The sequence below is a fragment of the Moschus berezovskii genome, chromosome 4 (genome assembly GCF_049115385.1).
Source record: "Moschus berezovskii isolate FMDL1 chromosome 4, NW_MosBer_1.0, whole genome shotgun sequence".
NCBI lineage: Eukaryota > Metazoa > Chordata > Mammalia > Artiodactyla > Moschidae > Moschus > Moschus berezovskii.
This window is the reverse complement of record NC_142463.1, coordinates 35,259,964-35,283,026: the sequence shown is the minus strand read 5'-3', so window position 1 is coordinate 35,283,026 and position 23,063 is coordinate 35,259,964. Positions and strand designations below refer to the sequence as shown.

General features: G+C 42.7%; 1 protein-coding gene across 1 annotated transcript in view; it reads left to right on the top strand.

The window, feature by feature from the left end:
• Positions 1–229: 229 nt before the first annotated feature.
• LOC129541373 (cytochrome P450 2J2-like) overlaps positions 230–23,063 on the top strand; it is a 46,562-nt gene continuing 23,728 nt past the window's right edge. The window contains exons 1-6 of the mRNA XM_088834854.1: positions 230–508; positions 9,858–10,020; positions 12,614–12,763; positions 12,990–13,150; positions 19,523–19,699; positions 22,835–22,976. Of these exons, the coding sequence (XP_088690980.1) occupies positions 299–508; positions 9,858–10,020; positions 12,614–12,763; positions 12,990–13,150; positions 19,523–19,699; positions 22,835–22,976 (1,003 nt within the window). The 5' untranslated portion in view covers positions 230–298. The remainder of the gene's footprint in view (positions 509–9,857; positions 10,021–12,613; positions 12,764–12,989; positions 13,151–19,522; positions 19,700–22,834; positions 22,977–23,063) is intronic.

The window sequence follows — 23,063 nt, the reverse complement described above, 5'->3', positions numbered from 1 at the left end:
GACCAACAAATTGGCAAGAGGAGAGGAAAAGGTGGGTCATGGAAGGGTGGAAGGGTACAGTGGACCAGGTGCCAAGGGGAGCAAGGGGCAGGGCTCATTTGAGTGGAGGGGGAAGGGAAGAGTAGAGGTGGGAGCAGGGAAGGACAGAAGAGGGAGGGAGGGAGGGCAGGGTCTGACAGGAAGGGCGGGACGTGGGCTGGACACAGGGCAGGAAAGGCATGGTGTAGGGATTATAAATTCACAGGTGCATGGACCTTCCTTGGCTCTGATTGCTGAAGAGGAACCAGACAGCGCAGCCATGTTGGAGGCGTTGGGCTCCCTGGCGGCTGCCTTCTGGGCCGCGCTCCATCCTGGCACTGTCCTGCTGGGGGCCTTTGTCTTTCTCCTCTTTGCTGATTTCCTCAAAAGGCAGCGCCCAAAGAACTACCCACCGGGACCCCTGCGCCTGCCTTTCGTAGGCAACTTATTCCACCTGGACTTGGGGAAAGGAATCGTGGTTTCTCAGCAGGTAGGAACAGGTGAAAGTGCCCAAGTACATCCTGACCTGCAGGACCAGGGCCATTCTGGGCACTGAGTATGGAAACATGGGTGTTCTGAGCCTAAAATGATCACTCGGGTACATCCTGCTTATGAGCCGCTCTCTTCTCCCCAGCAATTGGCATGATTCAACCTGTGCTTTGTAGGGATGAAATATTGTTAACTGTTTACTGTTTAAGTGTGCTAAACAAGATATGCTTTGGGGGGATGGTGGTGGTGCAAGTTTATTGTACAAAACAAAAAGAGCTTCTTGGTCCATCTAGTTGATGGAAATAGTGTAAATATTGAACTGTAGCGCTCAAATGAAGCCTCACATACTGCCAGGAGCTTTGTTGTTGTTTAGTCTTCTCTAGCACCACAGTTCAAAGACATCAATTCTTCTGCATTCGGCTTTTTTTGTTATTCAGCTCGCGCATCTGTACATGACTACTGGAGCTGTCATCTGCATAGTTTCTCTCATATCAGGGATCCTTGGATAGAGTATAGTTCAGAACCCACTCTGCATCCTCCGTAAATCTTTTTGATTGACCAAGTGACCCTTTGTCTCTTTGTTGTTGTTGTTGTTGTTTTTAACTGGAGCCTCAAGAGTAACAGACACAATACGTATTTTAAATCATTTAGTTATGTCTTTTTACATATTACTGGGACATTCTATTTAGAGCATGATCACTTTGTCTTTTTAATATTATTATCCCTGGTGGGGGGAGGGGGGAATGCTAAGCTTTCACTCTTAGAGGTTCTGTTTCCCATGTGTAAAATGGGGATACTGCTACCTAAGTCCTTACCATTTTTCAACTATATCCCTACCAAGACAGAGCCCCCACCTTCAGGCTTGTCCATCTGCAATCACTCTCAAGTATTAATTTAAAAATGTCATTCCTCTGCCTAGGTTTTCTTCGTGCTTCCTGCTGCTTCCCAGCTCTGTGGTAGGTGGTTGTGATGATGAAATAAAAGGAATGTTCAGTGTTAACATAGCTTATAGTTGGCGCTCAACAAATAATAGGTCTAGTTCCCTAGGAATGGCTGGAAAAGTTTAAACACAAGCCTATAGTACAAAGTTCAGATGCAGATGACTTTACCAGTTTCTGTAAGAAACACCCCATTGGTGTTACTAAGTCATAGGATTAGTATTTAGAATATTAAAGCCCTAAACCTATACCCTTTTTAAGAACTGTGTTGTTTTTCAAGTATTGTGAAATATTCTTGTTTTCTTAATGTTAATAATTTCCAACTGGAGTCCATTAGAGCAGAGGGCATACACTGATTTCAACCTTGAACAAGTATGTAAAGATCGGTTTTATGACCCATGACAGATACTTGAAGCAATATGTCTTCTTCTATTGTTCAGAGGAGTGTTCTGTACTCTGTGTCAGGTAGACCTTATTAGATGTTTGTGTTGTTTAAGTATGTCTGTACCCTTGTCGATTTCTTTTCTACTAATTCTATCAATTACTATAAGAATCCTGATATCTGCAACTGAAAAATACAGGTTTGTCTATGTGTTTATTTATTTCTGGTGTGTGTGTGTTGTTGTGTTGTATGTGTTAGTCACTCAGTCATGTCCGACTCTTTGTGACCCCATGGACTGTAGTCTGCCAGGCTCCTCTGTTCATGGAATTCTTCAGACAACAATACTGAAGTGGGTTGCCCTTCCCCTTGCAGGGAATCTTCCTGACCCAGGGATCAAACATGTCTTGCGCAAAGCAGGCAGATTCTTTACCATCTGAGCCACCAATGAATTTGGCAGCTCTTTTATGGCATACACACAGACATTAAAATTGCTATGTCATCTTGGTGAATTGGCTATTTAATTACTACATTTATCTCTGATGACTGTCTTTGCCTGAACTTTATCCAATATAACCACAACAGCTCTCCTTTGGTTAATATTTGCATTGCATATGCTTTTCCATTCTTTCACTTTTAGCATATTTATGTGATTATATTTGAAATGAGTTTTTGTATATAACTTTAGGTGGACTATTATTTGATTCTACCAAACTCTCTTTTAATTGGTGAATTTAGACTATATATATTTAGTGTATTTTTTGATGTGTGAACACTAAAGTCTACTGCTTTATTATTTCTGTTTTTCACTTTGTTTTCTATTCTTCTATTTCTCCTTTCTTCTCTTACTGTGAGTCACTTAAACATTTTGTAAAAACCCCATTTTAATGTATCTGTAGTGTTTTTTAGTACATCTCTTTGTATTGCTGTAAAGCTTACAGGCTATGCATACATAGCTTATTGCCTCATCTGATATTGTTTCCATTTTAAGGCTGAAGAAACTGAAATCTGTCAAGTTATTTGCCTAGGTTATTCAAAATTGATAATGATCAAACAAGGACTTGAACCTAAGACTCTTTGAATCCTACACACAATCTCTACTTAGGCTACGTGACTTTTCCTGATATAGTTAATGAATAATTGATTTATTCAAAGGTTCATTTATCCAAGAGATATTTAAGAAGTGCTTATCATATGACAGGTATAGTGCAAGAGAGTGTATGATGTAATGTGTGGTATAACCCACGTTAGGGTAACCAAATGAAATATCATTAGGGGGCTTCACTGTGATTGGGAAGCTCTGGGAGAATCTCTGTAGAATGTTGAAATAAATTTGGCTGAACTTGAAAGGCATGTTATGCAAGTGGTTATATGGAATAAAGTAGACGGGAGATTTTTAAATAGGGGAAAGTGACATGAAAACTATAATGCTTCTGTCTTACTGCTCTGGTCCTGCAACAGTGCCATGTGTGAGTACTGTACCATGACAAGGGGAAAATGGGAGATGATGGGAAGCTAATTTCTTTTAAGACACGACCTAGTGGATGCACACATCACCACTACTCACGTCCCATTGGACTCATGTGAATTTGATAGAGAAATAACACGGCCTGTTAACCCTAGGGAATTCATCACTCAGAAGAACAGAGAGTATCTCCATGCTTTCATTTAAGGATGAGTCATACAGAGGGAGCTAGAGAAAGCCCTACTTTATGCTCATTAGCTAGGCTCTATATCTCTGTGCCTCTCTTTCTGAAAGCTGGGAGTAAATTCTAGGGTTGTTATAAGAATTAAACAAGTCATGAATATCAGTTAACTGCCAGGATGCCGAGCACATAGTCGATGCTTATTTCTATATCTCCCACCCTCTCCCATTCTTCAGAACTTTATAGTAACAAATTCAAGGAAAAACCAATTGTTGGTTGCATACCAGGCATCACTTGTCTGACCTGATCACTGCGTGGGCTCCACCCAACCAGTCGCTGGCCACTTCCCCTAAATCCTTTCACTAAAATACACTTCCTAAAATACACTTCCAAATAGATCAATAACCATAAATAATTTATTATTAATTTTAGTATTATGATCACTATTTTTGCTGGCCGAAATCTTGACTTTCTCTGTCCACTGAAGCCAAATAAAAGAGAAAGACAGGAGGATATAGAAAGTTGGCTTTAACTCTCAGCCAACAGATAGGGGGAACACAATAGGCTCATACCTCAAAAACTGTGCCCCTCCTCTGCCCCTGAGGAGTCTTCAGTTCAGTCGCTCAGTCATGGCTGACTCTTTGCAACCCCATGAACTGCAACATGCCAAGCCTCCCTGTCCATCACCAACAGCCAGAGTCTACCCAAACCCTTGTCCATCGAGTCGGTGATGCCATCCAACCATCTCATCCTCTGTCGTCCCCTTCTCCTCCTGCCCTCAATCTTTCCCAGCATCAGGGTCTTTTCAAATGAGTCAGCTCTTCGCATCAGGTGACCAAAGTATCGGAGTTTCAGCTTCAACATCAGTCCTTCCAATGAATATTCAGGACTGATCTCCTTTAAGATGGACTGGGTGGATCTCCTTGCAGTCCAAGGGACTCTCAAGAGTCTTCTCCAACACCACAGTTCAAAAGCATCAGTTCTTCAGCACTCAGCTTTCTTTATAGTCCAACTCTCACATCCAAACATCACCACTGGAAAAACCATAGCCTTGACTAGACGGACCTTGGTTAACAAAGTAATGTCTCTGCTTTTTAAAATGCTATCTAGGTTGGTCATAACTTTCCTGCCAAGGAGTAAGCGTCTTTTAATTTCATGGCTGCAATGACCATCTGCGATGATTTTGGAGATCCCAAACATAAAGTCAGCCACTGTTTCCACTGTTTCCCCATCTGTTTACCATGAAGTGATGGGACCAGATGCCATGATCTTAGTTTTCTGAATTTTGAGCTTTAAGCCAAACTTTTCACTCTCCTTTTTCACTTTCATCAAGAGGCTCTTTAATTCTTCTTCACTTTCTGCCATAAGGGTGGTGTCATCTGCATATCTGAGGTTATTGATATTTCTCCCGGCAATCTTGATTCCACCTTGTGCTTCCTCCAGCCCAGTGTTTCTCATGATGTACTCTGCATATAAGTTAAAATAAGCAGGGTGACAATATACAGCCTTGACGTATTCCTTTTCCTATTTGGAACCAGTCTGTTGTTCCATGTCCAGTTCTAACTGTTGCTTCCTGACCTGCATATAGGTTTCTCAAGAGGCGGGTCAGGTGGTCTGGTATTCCCATCTCTTTCAGAATTTTCCACAGTTTGTTGTGATGCACACAGTCAAAGGATTTGGCATAGTCAATAAAGCGGAAGTAGATGTTTTTCTGGAATTCTATTGCTTTATCGATGATCCAGCAGATGTTGGGAATTTGATCTCTGATTCTTCTGCCTTTTCTAAAACCAGCTTGAACATCTGGAAGTTCATGGTTTGTGTATTGCTGGAGCCTCACTTGGAGAATTTTGAGCATGACTTTACTAGAGTGTGAGATGAGTGCAATTGTGCATGAGTTTGAGCTTTCTTTGGCAGTGCCTTTCTTAGGGATTAGAATGAAAACTGACCTCTTCCAGTCCTGTGGCCACTGCTGAGTTTTCCAGATTTGCTGGCATATTGAGTGCAGCATTTTCACAGCATCATCTTTCAGGATTTGAAATAGCTCAACTGGAATTCCATCACCTCCACTAGCTTTGTTCATAATGATGCTTCCTAAGGCCCACTTGCCTTCACATTCCAGGATTTCTGGCTCTAGGTGAATGTGAGTGATCACGCCATCATGATTATCTGGGTCGTGAAGATCTTTTTTATATAGTTCTTCTGTTTATTCATGCCAGCTCTTCTTAATATCTTCTGCTTTTGTTAGGTCCATACCATTTATGTCCTTTATTGTGCCCATCTTTGCATCAAATGTTCCCTTGGTATCTCTAATTTTCTTTCCCATTCTATTGTTTTCCTCCATTTCTTTGCATTGATCACTGAGGAAAGCTTTCTTATCTCTCCTTGCTATTCTTTGGAACTCTGCATTCAAATAGGTATATCTTTCCTTGAGGAGACAAGGGGCTTATATAAGGTAAAGGTTCACAGTCATGAGTTAATGATGAGGAACACAGGTGTTAGCATTTTTTTTTTTTTCCTTTTGCATTGTTTCAAAAACAGTCATAGGCTGGGTTAGGTATCCCAGTAATTGAGTCTGGCAGTTTGGCGGTCCTGTGGCCTTCTTTCTGATGTGTAAAATAGAACTACAAGGGGAGGAGTGTGTTAGAAGGATCAGCACCAGACAGAGGATGTATTCAACACAGTCAAAGGAAAATAGGTGTGAAATGTTGCTCTTGCAGAGAGCTAGGGGGCAGAAAAGTAAACTTAGTTACAGACACGTTGAGTTAGGAGTGCAGAAAAGCAAACTTACTTATGGACATGCAGAATTAGGAACAGTTGGGTGGTGCTAGTGAAAAAGAAACTGCCTGTCAATGCAGGAGATATGAGACATGGATTTGATCCCTGGGTCAGAAAGAGCCCCTGGAGGAGGGCATGGCAACCCACTCCAGTATTCTTGCCTGGAGAATCCCATGGATAGAGGAGCCTGGCAGGCTACAATCCATAGAGTCACACAGAATCAAACATGACTGAAGCAAATTAGCATGCATGCACACACCCACGCAAAGTAAAAAAACTCAGAATGTTTTTACTGCACACTGTTCTTTTATCTGCATTGTTTTCAGGAAAGGGAAGGAAAAATTCCTCTTTTGTTTCCCCTTTTCATTGCAGCACTATCACCAGAATCCCAAATTGTAAAAGGTGTCATTTTATACATTTTGAAATTGAGACAGAGGGACTTTAAATAACTGGACTAAATATCACACAGAAAGTAACAAGTGGAAGCTGAATGAAAGGGATTTGTAAGACTTCAAAATCCAAGCTCTGAGGCACTCACCTTACCTTATCTATTCAGTTTTCTGATTACAAGCAAAACAAGATCTAAAGTATTTCACTTGTCATTAAGACATCCTTGGTCCAGCTCACAGTACCCCGCCAGCCTGTATCCCATCTCTCTACACAGTGAGAGCTATTTTTTCCAGGAACCATTCCTAGCCGCTGGGTCCCTTATGTGTCTGTGACACACCCACACACTCTCCCTTTCCCTTTCTTTCTCTCTGCTCCATTACTCTCATTCTCACTTTCATGCCGTCACATCCACGAAACTCTAAGGTCCAGCACCATCTCAAGTTCATGTCTCTGTCCTTACACGTTACATAATGCCTGGCACATTCCCTCCAGCCACCAAAGCTCTGTCACATTGGCTAAGTTACTTCTACATGACTAATTTTCCTTACTAAAACCTGAATAAAATCATTAGTACTGTAGGTTGGTGTGAAGGAAATGAGATAAAAGGTGCAAGTAGTTCACATGGCACCCAATAGCTGCGGTTGTCTGTGAACATCGGTGCCTTTCTTCTGCACATCATCCATGTGCTCTTGTCCTGTCTGTCCCCTTGAGCAAGTGCATGCATGTCTCTTTGCACAGAGACCATTCATTCCCTGCACTATAGAGAGGCTATCTGACATGACCCATGGCACAAAGTGCATTTCACATTATTGTTCCCATTCCTCCTCACAGAAACTGTTTGGGTTCTAGAGTGTGCGGTTTTCCAGCACACCGTTCTGCTTGTGGGGTTTTTGTTACCTGTCCAGGGATCATACCTGGGTCCATGGCAGTGTATGCCCTGTCCTAATCCAGACTTTATTTTGGGGGCTCCAAAATCACTGCAGATGGTGATTGCAGCCATGAAATTAAAAGACACTTAATCCTTGGAAGGAAAGTTATGGCCAACCTAGATAGTATATTAAAAAGCAGAGACATTACTTTGCCAACAAAGGTCCGTCTAGTCAAGGCTATGGTTTTTCCAGTGGTCATGTAAGGATGTGAGAGTTGGACTGTGAAGAAAGCTGATCGCCGAAGAATTGAGGCTTTTGAACTGTGGTGTTGGAGACTTGTCTTGAGAGTCTCTTGGACTGCAAGGAGATCCAACCAGTCCATCCTAAAGGAGATCAGTCCTGGGTGTTCATTGGAAGAACTGATGCCAAAGCTGAAACGCCAATACTTTGGCCACCTCACGCAAAGAGTTGACTCATTGGAAAAGACTCTGATGCTGGGAGGGATTGGGGGCAGGAGAAGAAGGGGACGACAGAGGATGAGATGCCTGGATGGCATCACCAACTCAATGCATATGAATTTGGGTGAATCCCGGGAGTTGGTGATGGACAGGGAGGCTTGGCGTGCTGTGATTCATGGGGTCGCAAAGAGTTGGACATGACTGAGTGACTGAACTGAGCTGAACTGAATCACTGAAGTGCCAGGGAGTTCCCCGTCACAGAAACTCCAGTGGAGGGAGGGAGAGAGTTTTCTGCATTTCACAACTGGGGAGCTGAGGCTCCAAGAAAAGTGAGGCAACTATTCTGAGATCTGAGTTGTCAATCACAGAGTTAACATGACTCCAAACAAGTGTTCTCTTCTCCATATTTAGTCCCTGACTCAGAGTGACTTTTTTTTTTATCACCTAGAACCTTTTGAGGAAGGGGACATTCTCTTGTGATTAAACAGTAAATTCTGAAAGAGATAGGAATACCAGACCACCTGACCTGCCTCTTGAGAAACCTTTATGCAGGTCAGGAAGCAACAGTTAGAACTGGACATGGAACAACAGACTGGTTCCAAATAGGAAAAGGAATACGTCAAGGCTGTATATTGTCACCCTGCTTATTTAACTTATATGCAGAGTACATCGTGAGGAACGCTGGGCTGGAAGAAGCACAAGCTGGAATCAAGATTGCTGGGAGAAATATCAATAACCTCAGATATGCAGATAACACCACCCTTATGGCAGAAAGTGAAGAGGAACTCAAAAGCCTCTTGATGAAAGTGAAAGAGGAGAGTGAAAAGGTTGGCTTGAAGCTCAACATTCAGAAAACAAAGATCATGGCATCTGGTCCCATCACTTCATGGGAAATAAATAGGGAAACAGTGGAAACTGTGTCAGACTTTATTTTTGGGGGGCTCCAAAATCACTTCGGATGCTGATTGCAGCCATGAAATTAAAAGACGCTTACTCCTTGGAAGGAAAGTTATAACCAACCTAGATAGCATATTAAAAAGCAGAGACATTACTTTGCCAACCAAGGTCCGTCTAGTCAAGGCTATAGTTTTTACCGTGGTCATGTATGGATGTGAGAGTTGGACTGTGAAGAAAGCTGATCACTGAAGAATTGAGGCTTTTGAACTGTGGTGTTGGAGAAGACTCTTGAGAGTCCCTTGGACTGCAAGGAGATCCAAACAGTCCATTCTAAAGGAGGTCAGTCCTGGGTGTTCATTGGAATGATTGATGCTAAAGCTGAAACTCCAATACTTTGGCCACCTCATGCAACAAGTTGACTAACTGAAAAAGACTCTGATACCGTGAGGGATTGGGGGCAGAAGGAGAAGGGGACAACAGAGAATGAGGTGGCTGGATGGAATCACCGACTCAATGGACATGAGTCTGAGTGAACTCTGGGAGTTGGTGATGGACAGGGAGGCCTGGTATGCTGTGATTCATGGGGTCGCAAAGAGTCGGACATGACTGAGCGACTGATCTGAACTGAACTGAACTGAGCTGAAGATTCTTAAGATAAAAGACTTTTGTTTACTTTATTATATTTTTATGCCTTATTCTCAGGACACATAAGCTCACTCAATTCAAGTAAGTTGAACATATGTATGAGTTTTATGATGAACGTCTATGTCCTCTAGTAGATTGAAAAGAAGTCTAGTTGAGCACAGGAGAAATGGAAACAGGTAGATATATTCCCAACAGCCCAAGATACACACACACACACACACAGATTCCACTCATTACAAACCTCCCCTCCGCACCCCTCCACACCCCCCACCTCCATCGCAGCTCTGCACATTCTCTATCCAGGACACATACACCTGTACATACCCAACTGTGACTCTTCTACTGTTTTTTAGGTTGTGAAGAAATATGGGAACATTATTAGCCTGGATTTTGGTGCAATTCATTCCATTATTATAACTGGATTGCCCTATATCAAGGAAGCCCTTGTCTACCGGGAACAAAACTTTGTAAACCGCCCCGTGATACCTATTCATAACCGTATCTTTAATAATAAAGGTAAGTTCCATTACCAAAATAAGAAGCATATGTTTGATATTCCTGTAGTCTCTGAAAGTGCTTCCAATGCTCCCAGGGACCAGGCCCCTCATAAAATCTCTGCCCCTCAAGGAAACTGAGTGGCCCCATTGCCTGTTGAAGTCACCTCCTCAGGGAACCTGGCCGGGTCAGCTCTAATGTCAGGGATTTGGGAGAAGTGGCATCACCTGCATGAACTCACTATGGATATTTTGATAAATAAGTATCCTCATCACTCAGTGATGTGATGTGTTTTTTTAAGAAGAAGAAAGGCAATGCTTTCAAGCCCTCTTCTGTTTTCTCATTCAAATCTTCAAATCTTGTCCCCTAGGAAAATATGTAGATCAGCTGCCTCCCACTGACTTTGTGATCCTTTCTTGCCTCTAATTGCTTGTGCTCTGTTATTAAAGCTGTGCCTCACAGAGTATCTCAAGCTTTCTGTCAATGGAAGAGTTTGGCATGAATATTTAAAAAGATCATAAAATAAACTTGGTAAATGAACTTATATTTTCAAAACTCTGAATGAAAAGCTAAAATCTATTCTCCTACCAAAGCACTCTTTTTTTTCCCCCCTAGGGGTTTCTCAATTCCTCTTTGAAATACTGCATCTATTAACTCTATGTCCATTTATTCTGTGTCTGTAATGTGAACCTAGTGGTTGGCTCTAGTGATAAAACAGTAAGTAGAACAGACAAAATCCTTGGTTTTCTATAACTTACAAGTGATTAAGAAAGACGATATAAATTACACAAATAATTTAAGGCTATGAAGTGTTATGAAGTGTTACGAAGAGTACGGTTCACCTATTACTGGTATCTAATCTAGTCCTGAGACTCAGGGAAAGCTAATGAAGTAAAAGACAAGTAATAAAGTGAAGAAGCAATCCAGAAATCCAGTGAAGAAGCAATCCAGAATAGAATATGAAAAGTCTCTGAAGTGGGAAGAAGAGTGAACTGAGGAATTGAAAGGGGGCCAATGTAGTACACACGGGGCTTAATTGGAGATAATTAACTGGACATAAAGCTGGGGAGTTTGGCCAGAAACAGTTCATGCAAATTCTTATTAAGGATGTTGCTTTTTATCCTAATAACAATGGAGGCTCCTGAGTGATTTCAGTAGAGAAAGGAATCACCATATTTACACTGTACATTTTAAGGACTTATCTAAGCTGCAATGTCAAGAATGGAATAAAAGGAGCAAGAGACTATGGAGTCTTGGAGGTTGGAGGAGGTGGTGGCCTGGATGCGGGAGATGTCCAGAAATGATAGCGTAGTAGGTTATACCAGGAAAGTGAATGTGAAGATACATGGATTTAAGCTACTCGGGAGGCAAATCCAATAGGACATGATGACCTAGACAGAGGGAGAATGAAGTGCTGAGGTAGATACCCAAGTGGGTAGGTTTAGGAAAGAAGGGAGATGTGAAGGAGGACAGATGTTGGCTGGCCTGGGTGGGGAGTTGTATGGAGCAAACGATGAATTCAGTCATTGATACACTGAGTGTGAAGCCAGGAGAGATAAGCAGCAGGCAATTGTGTATGCATCTGAAGCTGAGAGACAATAGCACATGTTGGCTATCAGTAGATGTCATTTGAAATCTTGGAGTGGAGATTTCCTAGAAATGGAGGATAGGGTAAGAAAAGAAGAGGCTTCAGACCTAGTCTTGAAGAGCTCCATCATTTCAAAATTGGATCAAAGAAGATAAGTTAACCAAAGGTTTGATAATTTCTCTGAAGTCAGAAAATTAGCAGAAAAATCTGGAGAGTGTGATGTTCTGGGGTCCATTGGCAGAGAGTGTTTCAAGAAGAAAATATTTCATGCTGCTGAGACATCAAGATGAAGCTGAAAAGGATTGTGCAGTAAGAAGAGCCATTTCACTAAGGTGGTGGAAGCCAAAGGGAGATATTAGAAGGAGTTGAATTGTGAGACGAAACGAAGAAATAAGGGGATGTTGGCCTCACCAGTGTTATAAAATAAATGCCTTTATATGACGGCATATTAAGACATATTCTTTTTTCCTTTTACTGTGGCATTCTTTCTACACAGTGTTCACGTTTCTTTGTTTTCTTGGGTGATTTATTTATCTTTTCAAGACCTTTTCTCCTTATGAGTATTGATTTTGTCTAATCCATAAATTCATGCTTAGTATGTAACATAGCAAATTCTTAAATGTGGTTATGTGACAAGTAATCAAAATGTGGGTTTTGGAGTCAGGCAGACTTGAATTTGAATGCATGTTCAGGTGTGTACTAACTCTATGACCTTGTAGTGTGTAGATTTATCCTTTGAGCCTCATTTTTCTCATCATCAAAATTGGGAGGCTGATTTGGCAGTAATGGCTATACTTACATCAGAGAGATTCTACGAGTACTAAATTACATAATGCATTAAAAATGCTAATGTACCCAGCATTGCAAGCAATCCATAAATTCAAGCCATTATATCCATCGCTTAGGGATTATTTCTCTGAATAATTTTCAAGTGCCTTCAAGTGCTTCTCCTTCCTTCCCTCTGATACGTTATCACCCATGTACCTTGTTGCCTTGCTTTTCATAACATTGCATTCATTTTCCCAGGCTTGATCAGGTCCAATGGCCAGGTATGGAAAGAGCAAAGAAGGTTCGCCCTGACAACTCTGAGGAACTTCGGTTTAGGACGGAAGAGCTTAGAGGAACGCATTCAGGAAGAGGTCACCTACCTCATCCAGGCAATAGGAGAGGAGAATGGTGAGCGGGTCGTAGGACAGATGCAGGGACTGTGGTTCACGCTTTCTCTAACCAGAAGCTCATCAATACCTACATATCTGTCCTAATACCAGCACTTTGTAGGGTACTGGGGTCATAGTCTTAGTGGTGGTTCTATAGTCTTTATGTCATACATCATGTAGAGTAGACTTTTAGTGAAATGAGAAGGAAACCTTTCTGAAGGCTCCGTCTCTTCTCCTGCCTCCAGGACAGCCTTTTGACCCTCACTTCCTAATCAACAATGCCGTTTCCAATATTATTTGCTCCATCACCTTCGGGGAGCGGTTTGACTACCAGGATGATCAGTTCCAGGAGCTGCTGAGGCTGCTGGATGAGGCCATGTGTATGCATACATCAGTGTGCTGCAAGGTAAAACAGTTCACATTTCATATCTTGAAAAAACTATTGGGTTGATGTCAGAATCAGATGAAATAGAGTCACCCTTTCCTTTTTAGCTGAAATCTAATCTTTTTCAACACAAGCTTATTTGAAATCAATCTGTTGATTTTACTGTTTGGGGGTAATATTGTTTAATATTTACTATGCTGCTGCTGCTGCTAAGTCACTTCAGTCGTGTCCGACTCTGTGTGACCCCATAGACGGAAGCCCACCAGGCTCCCCCGTCCCTGGGATTCTCCAGGCAAGAACAGTGGAGTGGGTTGCCATTTCCTTCTCCAACGTGTGAAAGTGAAGTCGCTCAGTCGTGTCCGACCTTTAGCGACCCCACGGACTGCAGCCTACCAGGCTCCTCCATCCATGGGATTTTCTAGGCAAGAGTACTGGAGTGGCTTGCCATTGCCTTCTCCGAATATTTACTATAGACAAAGGAAATTTCCAACATTCATATAAAGTACAAAACTTTACATGACAAACCATGTATGCATTTGTGTTTTTTTCCTTGAAAAACATTACATTGCCATCACTTCTGAGTTTCTCCTATCCATTTCCTCCCTAGTTCCACACCTGCATGATCCTCACATGTGTGCTTCTATGCCTGGCTCTTCCTTGGTCCATTGCTTTAGATTCATTTCTTAGTTGCTCTTCTTTTACTCTGCATAGTTTTCCACTGCATGAACATGACACTGATTTTTATTCTCTTAAAAAACACTGTGGGACTGATGAACACTTAGGGATGTTATGAATAAATCTGCCATGAACATTCTTGTTCAATCATTCCTGTGAACACATCCACTCATTTTTCTTGCATATGCACGTGGATATAAAAATATTTAAAGCTGTCCAAGTGGTTGTACAATTTACATTCCTATCTATACATGATATCATCAGTTTCCTAAACTTGTGAGATATGGATTTAAGGGATTCAAACCTCACCCCTTCCTTAGTAGTCCCTGGCCTTCCCTTTTGTCCTGCTAGGGTTTTGAGCCTGTCAAAACCTCTGCTCAACCCATTGGCATCTCAGTCCCTTTACTGGATTTGGAAGACACTTCTAGGGGAAAATCAGACCCAAGTGTTGAAGTAAATGCTTGAGTATCTAGAGGAGGATTTATTTTCATTCATTTTTAACAAACAATATTGCCTGGAAGTTTATGAAATCTCACCAAACCTGAATAAGAAGTTAACATGAATCCTAACACAGTAAAAGTATAGAATATGCCTGCAGTGCAAGAGACGCTGGAGACTTGTGTTTGACTCTTGGGTCAGAAGGTCCCCTGGATAAGGAAATGGCAACCCACTCCAGTGTTCTTGCCTGAGAAATCCCATGGACAGGGGAGCCTGGTGAGCTACAATCCATGGGGTCACAAGAGTCAGACATGACTGAGTGACTAAAAAAAAAGAATCCTAGTACAGTAAAGGGGTATAATGAATGTGAGCTATTATAATTATTATTGTTAATGTTATTTTTGAAAAACATTCTGTATTGTCATCTCTAATCTCAGTAATTCCGTTTTCTACCCTCTTAGGAACTCTGAGACCTCACTGAGTTCCTCACTGAGTATTCCCACTGAAAGGAAATTCCTGGGATGGTTGGATGGGGTAGTAGGTCAGGGGTAAAGGCAGGGGTACTATGCGTTTTTATTTTTTTATTTTATTTATTTATTTTTTAAATTTTACATTATTGTATTGGTTTTGCCTTTCACTGACATGAATCTGCCCTGGGTGTACATGTGTTCCCCATCTTGAACACCCCTCCCACCTCCTTCCTCATCCCATCCCTCTGGTTCATCCCAGTACACCAGACCCGAGCATCCTGTATCATGCATCGAACCTGGACTGGCGATTTATTTCACATACGATAATATATATGTTTCAATGCCATTCTCCCAAATCATCCCACCCTCGCCCTCTCCCACAGAGTCCAAAAGACTGTTCTATACATCTGTGTCTCTTTTGCTGTCTTGTATACAGGGTTATCGTTACCATCATTCTAAATTCCATATATAAGCCTTATTATACTGTATTGGTGCTTTTCTTTCTGGTCTACTTCACTCTGTATAATAGGCTCCAGTTTCATCCACCTCATTAGAACTGATTCAAATGTATTCTTTTTGATTGCTGAGTAATACTCCATTGTGTATATTTACCACAGCGTTCTTATCCATTCGTCTGCAGATGGACATTTAGGTTGCTTCCATGTCCTGGCTATTATAAACAGTGCTGCGATAAACATTGGAGTACACGTGTCTCTTTCAATTCTGGTTTCCTCGGTGTGTATGCCCAGAAGTGGGATTTCTGGGTCATATGGCAGTTCCATTTCCATTTTTTTAAGGAATCTCCACTCTGTTCTCCATGGTGGTTGTACTAGTTTGCATTCCCACCAACAGTGTAAGAGGGTTCCTTTTTCTCCACACCCTCTCCAGCATTTATTGCTTGTAGACTTTCGGATAGCAGCCATTCTGACTGGCGTGAAATGGTACCTCATTGTGGTTTTAATTTGCATTTCTCTGATTATGAGTGATGTTGAGCATCTTTTCATGTGTTTTAATTCGTTTTTCTTTTTTCCTCTCTGTTTCATTTATTTCTACCATTCTATCTTCTACCTCACTTATTCTATCTTCTGCCTCCATTATTCTAGTGTTGGTTCCCTCCAGAGTGTTTTTTATCTCATCTATTGCATTATTCATTGTATATTGACTCTTTTTTATTTCTTCTAGATCCTTATTAAACCTTTCTTGCGTCTTCTCGATCTTTGTCTTCAGGTTATTTATCTGTAACTCCAATTTTTTTTCAAGATTTTGGATCCTTTTCACTATCATTATTCAGAATTCTTTATCAGGTAGGTTCCCTATTTTCCTCCTTTGTTTGGGTTGGTGGGCATTTATCCTGTTCCTTTACCTGCTGGGTATTTTTCTGCCTCTTCATCTTGCTTATATTGCTGTGTTTCAGTTCAGTTCAGTCGCTCAGTCGTGTCCGACTCTCTGTGACCCCATGAATCACAGCACACCAGGCCTCCCTGTCCATTACCAACTCCCGGAGTTCACTCAAACTCATGTCCACAGAGTTGGTGATGCCATCCAGCCATAGGGTGGCCATATTCTGGCAGTTTGTTCTCTTTATTGAGTAAAATAAATAAAGAGGGAGTTCTCTTTATTGTGGAGTTTCCTCACTGTGTGTGAGGTTGGACAGGTGGCTTGTCATGGTTCCCTGGTTTGGGAAGCTTGTGTTAGTGTTCTGGTGGGTGGAGCTGGATTTCTTCTCTCTAGAGTGCAATGAAGTGTCCAGTAATGAGTTATGAGATGTCAGTGGGTCGGAGTGACTTTGAGCAGCCTGTATATTGAAACTCAGGGCTATGTTCCTGTGTTGCTGGAGAATTTGCGTGGTATGTCTTGCTCTGGAACTTGTTGACCCTTGGGTGGTGCTTGGTTTCAGTGTAGGTATGGAGACGTTTGATGAGCTCCTATCGATTAATGTTCCCTGGAGTCAGGAGTTCTCTGGTGTTCTCAGGATGTGGACTTAAGCCCCCTGCCTCTGGTTTTCAGTCTTATTCTTGTAGTAGCCTCAAGACTTCTCTGTCTGTCACTTCCAAGGTGGTTCCCTCTGTTTCAGCTTCTTCTGTTTGCTGGTCTCTTCAGTGTCCAATTTCCATCCTGACGCTAGGGGGTGGTGGTGGACACTTTTTAATGCTCACTTTTTCAGTCATGCTGTTGGGAGGGAGGTACGCCACTGACAAATATCACTGGCGTCTGTGGGGAGTGCTTGCAGTGTTCTGGCCACAGTGGGTTTGGCCCCGCTCATGGCATGTGTGCTGTCCCAGTCTACACTGCTCAGGCTCTAGGTTGCTCTGCTGAGTACTGTCTGTTGCCGGTGCTGGGTTGCATGCACATCCCAGGTCTATGCCGCTCAGGTTCAGGTACTCAGGTACTCCACAAAGGTGCAGACTTGGTTGGGCCTGCATTTTGTGCCCTTCCCCGGTCCAAGCAGCTCAGGTGACCAGTTGTTTGGCGAGCACGGTCACTGAGACTTATCACCTTCCCTGTCCCTGCCACTCGGTTTTCTGGGTTTACAACCGGCGCACCTTCTCAGGCAGATGTCGACTGGCCAGAAACCCTAGAAGTCTTTGTTAGCAACGAAGCCTGCTTGCAGTTTGGTATCGGATGCCTCTCTGGATCTGCGATTGCCCACTTCCGGCTCTGGCTGTCGTCCCTTGCCTGTCTCGGTGCAAGATGAGCCATCTGCAGCTGGCTAGCTCTGCTCAGTCCTTTGTTCTGTGAGCAGGTCTGGCAGAGTCTTAGGTTAGGGCTTTTCGCCTTTTCTCAGGTTAGCTATCCCAAAGCCTGCTTTGCTATCTCCAGTTAGCTGTCTCAGATTGCCCTTGTGGCTTTCAGGCCTGGTCCTCACTCTAAGCAATGCAGCTGGCTCCTCCCTACCCAGACCCCACTTGCTAATGGCGGATGCGGGTGTCTGCACTGCTTCTCCACTGGAAGTTACTGTTGGGTGTGTAATCTGTGGGTTTTGTTTATTTCTTTTTCCTCCTGGTTATGTTGTCCTCTGAGGTTCCAAGGCTTGCCCCAGACTCACCAGTGAGAGTGTTTCCTGGTGTTTGGAAACTTCTCTCTTTTTTAAGCCTCCTTCCCGGGATGGAGCTCCATCCCTACCTCTTTTGTCTCTCTTTTTATCTTTTATGTTTTACCCTACCACCTTTCGAAGACAATGGGCTGCTTTTCTGGGTGCCTGATGTCCTCTGCCGGCATTCAGAAGTTGTTTTGTGGAATTTATTCAGGGTTCAAATGTTCTTTTGATGCATATGGGGGAGAAAGTGGTCTCCCCATCCTATTCCTCCGCCATCTTCTTCCCTCCTACTATGCATTTTTAGAAACACAAAGTAGTTCAGCAACTTTGATGGACAATTTCACACACTTTACCTCAGTTAATTATTTAAACAATTCTTTAAGGATGAAATGAAATACCCTGATGTGTACAAACAGATATGGGAATGTGTAAGCAAATCCACATAGTGGTCCACTATGTACACTAATGATCTCATGTGATTTGGTCATGAAAATAACCCTGGTGCCCCAATGTCATGACAAATTACATCACCATCATTATCATCATTCATCATTCTTGAAGTGAAGTGAAGTGAAGTCACTCAGTCTTGTCCGACTCTTTGAGTCCTCGTGCACAGTAGCCTACCAGGCTCCTAAGTCCATGGGATTCTCCAGACAAGAGTACTGGAGTGGGTTGCCATTTCCTTCCCCAGGGATCTTCCCAACCCAGGGATCGAACCCGGGTCTTCCACATTGGAGGCAGACGCTTTAACCTCTGAGCCACCAGGGAAGCCCATCATCATTCTTATTGTCCCCCAAATTTGTGAGAAAGCAGCAGAGCTAATAGTCAAACCCATGTCTATTTCATTGTAAGTCAAGGAAATTTTCTATTATGTTGTGCTATTTTATACCAGAAAGTATTAGAGAAAATATACCCAAAAGTCACTTAATTTTATTAAAAATATCTTACCCACATGGAGAATATATTATAATGGGCAGATAATCAAATACATATCTATTTTTAATACAGATGGCTACCTAGCTAGACAGTGGTATTTTACACACATACCCACAAATACAAACACATATGCTAGAGACAATTGCCATGAAAAAAAATAAAGCAAAATTAAGGGAGTGGGGAAAGGGTTCCAGAGGTGCTGCTACTTAGGGGATTATCAGGATGAATGAACTAAAAGGCTAGTGTTATACAGATTCCAGAGGAAGAGCAATTGCGATTGAAAAAATAGGAAATGCAAAGGACTAAATATTGTCATCTTTGACATTATCACAGAGACCAGTGGGAATGGTCTAGAAAGACTTAAGAGAGAGTTAAGACGGCAGTGAGTTACAGCAGAGGAAGGGACACGAGGGTGAGGGGTCAGGACATGCAGAGCTCCAGGCCAGGAAAAGGATGTAGAATTTGTCTAAACATCTTCAAAAGTCACCAGAATATTGAGGAATAAACAGTGAAACAATCTATTAAACTGTCAAAGGATCCCTCAGGCTGCTCAGTAGAAGAAAGACTGGGAAGGGGGTTAAGGAGAGAATCAGGGAATCTGTTGCAGGCTTTACAGAATCCGGGTAAGAAATGGTGGTGATTTTTATTAAACTGACGAATTGGCTATATTTTGAGTGGAGGGCTGAAATGCTGTGCCAGAAGAGAAAGAAGAGGATTGAGGCAGAGAAGATGAGTCGAGGGTGACGCCAAGGGTCAAGCGTAAGTAAAGAAGAGACATAGAATGTAGAACACTGTCTCACTCCCTTGTCCACTTGACTGTGTTGTTTTCTCCATCAGCTCTACAATGCCTTTCCAAGAATAATGGATTTCCTTCCGGGAACCCACCAAACTCTCTTACGTAAATGGGACAGACTGAAAATGTTTGTTGCTAATGTGATTGAAAACCACAGGAAAGACTGGAATCCTGCTGAAACAAGAGACTTCATTGATGCTTACCTCCAGGAAATAGAAAAGGTGAGGGAACCTGGGTGTTTTCCTGAGTAGAGTTCTTAAAGAACAAGAGGGGATTCTGATTTCTTCTTGCTGCTGTAACAAATCACCACAAACTTGGGGGCTGAAACCAACCAGGGCCCCTTCCTCCATCTTCGAAGCCATTGATATAGCATCTTCTCTGCCCCCATCCTCACACCTTCTCTTTATGTTCTACTTACTTCCCCTTATAGATTCTTGTGACTATAATGGTACCCTGGGATAATCTAGAATAATCCTCCCGTATCAAGATCCTTAACTTCATCATATCTGCAAAGCTCCACCTGTCAAAAAGTATTCACCCATTCCAGAGATTAGGACATTCATATGTTTGTGAGTCATTATTCAGTCTATCACAGGGGAGAAAGAACAGAGACACTATTTCATAGTGATGAATATCATTCGGAGAAGGCAATGGCAAGCCACTCCAGTACTCTTGCCTAGAAAATCCCATGGGTGGAGGAGCCTGGGAGGCTGCAGTCCATGGGGTTGCGAAGAGTCGGACATGGCTGAGCGACTTCACTTTCACTTTTCATTTTCATGCATTGGAGAAGGAAATGGCAACCCACTCCAGTGTTCTTGCCTGGAGAATCCCAGGGACGGGGGAGCCTGGTGGGCTGCCGTCTATGGGGTCACACAGAGTCGGACACGACTAAACTGACTTAGCAGCAGCACGAATATCATTAACTCAGAATTGATGATACAATTAGAAACAAAGATATTGGTTAAAGAGTATTTGGCTTGTGTGCATCTCATTCACTAAGTCATGTCCAACTCTTTTCCTCATGGTCTGTAGTTCACCAGGCTCCTCTGTTCATGAAGGTTCCCAAACAAGAATACTGGAGAGGGTTGCCATTTCATTCTCCAGGGGATCTTCCCATGTCTCCTACATTGCAGGCATATTCTCTGCCTGGGTAGCCCATTTGATCTGAAATCTTTGGAGAGGCCAAACACTGCCTTTAGTAATCTATTCTATCCTCTACCCATATGTGAAAGACCTGTACACAAAGGAAAAAGAGGCATTGTTTTATTTTTACTTGTCTATACCCAGTCTCCTACACTTTTCTCAAGCTCCTCAGTACAGAACACAAAAGTGAAATTGAGTCTGATGCTTAGAGTTTAGCCTCAAATGGAAGGGACTTTTGCCTTCTTTCCTCATCCCCATGTCATCCACTTTTCAGTATTATTTGCAAAAAAGCAGGAAAAAGGCCAAATTAGATGTCTATCCCTTAACATAGTGAACCCCCTGGTTAATGTTCACCATTGCATCAGTGTCATCATTTTGGACTCATTAGATTGTTTGTTCCTTCCCTGGAGTTGAAAGAACAATGCATTTTTTCTGTCTCCTCTTTTTCACCTTATTGTTATAACATTCAGTTCAGTTCAGTTGCTCAGTCGTGTCCGACTCTTTGCAACCCCATGAATCACAGCACTCCAGGCCTCCCTGTCCATCACCAACTCCCAGAGTTCACTCAAACTCATGTCCATCGAGTTGGTGATGCCATCCAGCCATCTCATTCTCTGTCATCCCCTTCTCCTCCCGCCCCCAATTCCTCCCAGCATCAGAGTCTTTTCCAGTGAGTCAACTCGTCGCATGAGGTGGCCAAAGTATTGGAGTTTCAGCTTTAGCATCAGTCCTTCCAATGAACACCCAGGATTGATCTCCTTTAGAATGGACTGGTTGGATCTTCTTGCAGTCCAAGGGATTCTCAAGAGTCTTTTCCAACACCACAGTTCAAAAGCATCAATTCTTCAGTGATCAGCTTTCTTCAGAGTCCAACTCTCACATCCATACATGACCACTGGAAAAACCATAGCCTTGAAGCATTAATTCCTCCTGAAAGGAGACTTTACTTGCTATGAGGTGTGCAGTTGTGGACGGCACACAGGGCAACACTGACACATTGAAGCTCCTGGAGGAAAGTGGTAAAGATGCTGGACTGCCATTCAGAATGGCTGTTGGAATCAGAGATGCTTAACTGGGGACACGTGAGAATTGTACTTTACTGTAATGCATTTTATTCTTTTTAGTGTCAGTAAAAGCATTTGTTGAGGATTTGTTGTATGCCATTTCATACTCACATAATCCATAATGCCACTTGATGGGTGAATATTGTTATTTCTATTTTATGGAAAAGGCAATTGAAATATAGACAGGTTTGTGTGTGTGTTAGTCACTCACTTGTGTCCGACTCTGCAATCCCCTGGACTGTAGCCTGCCCAGATCTTCTGTCCATGAAATTCTCCAGGCAAGAATACTGGAGTTCATTGCCATTTCCTTCTCCAGGGGTCTTCCTGACCCAGGAATCAAACCCTGGTCTCCTGCATTTCAGATTATTTACTATCTGAGCCACCAGGAAAGCCCATATAAGTTGTGGGCCTTAGTTCAGGGCTGAGATTAAAGCCCTGGAGGAGCTGGGATTTGAACCCAGGGCCTCAGCACAAGCTCTACCACTGAGCTACACCTCAGTTATAGACAGGTCTAGTGGTTTAGAACTTGACCAAGTTGTACACATGGTGAATGCTGTGGTTAATGTTGGAACTGAAGGCTGTTTTTCCAGTGAAATAATGTGTATGTGTGTGTGTGTGTGCACAGTTCCTTAGTCCTGTCCAACTCTTGTGGTCCCGTGTATATAGCCCACCGGGCTACATGGACAGAGGATTCTGGTGGGCTACAATCCAAGGAATTTTTCTGGAGTCTGGTGGGCTACAGTCCATGGTATTTTGCAGGCAAGAATACTGGAACAGGTTGCCATTTCCTACTCCAGGGGATCTTCACAACCTAGGGATCAAACCGGTGTCTCTGGTGTCTCCTGCATTGGCAGGCAGATTTTTTACCACAAGACCCAGGATAATAATAGATTCTCCCAAATTATGGTAGTAGAATAAATTAATTGACCCATTTTCATCCACCAAAACTAACAAAAGTTTCCAGCACTTGAGCAGGAAGATGATAATGATACTTCAGTAATAAGTCTCTGCATCCTGGGATGTCTAAAGGGAAAGTCATTTCTCCTGGGGGGAGCAGGTGTCTCCTTCCATGTTCTCTCTTGGGTGAAGCCCCCTGTGCTGTGGCAACTTAGAATCATCTGAAAAGTCAATCATCACTATGCTTTCTAGCATAAAGGCAATGCTACTTCGAGTTTCGATGACGAAAACCTCATCTGCAGCACCCTGGACCTCTTCTTGGCTGGAACAGAGACAACTTCAACCACCCTGCGCTGGGGGCTGCTCTACATGGCCCTGTACCCTGAAATCCAAGGTGAGCACATCAGTGTGTGTGCCTGGACCAGGTCAGAGTGCTTCCGTAAATCAGTTCTTATAAATCTTAATGTTCCTAAAAGGAAAA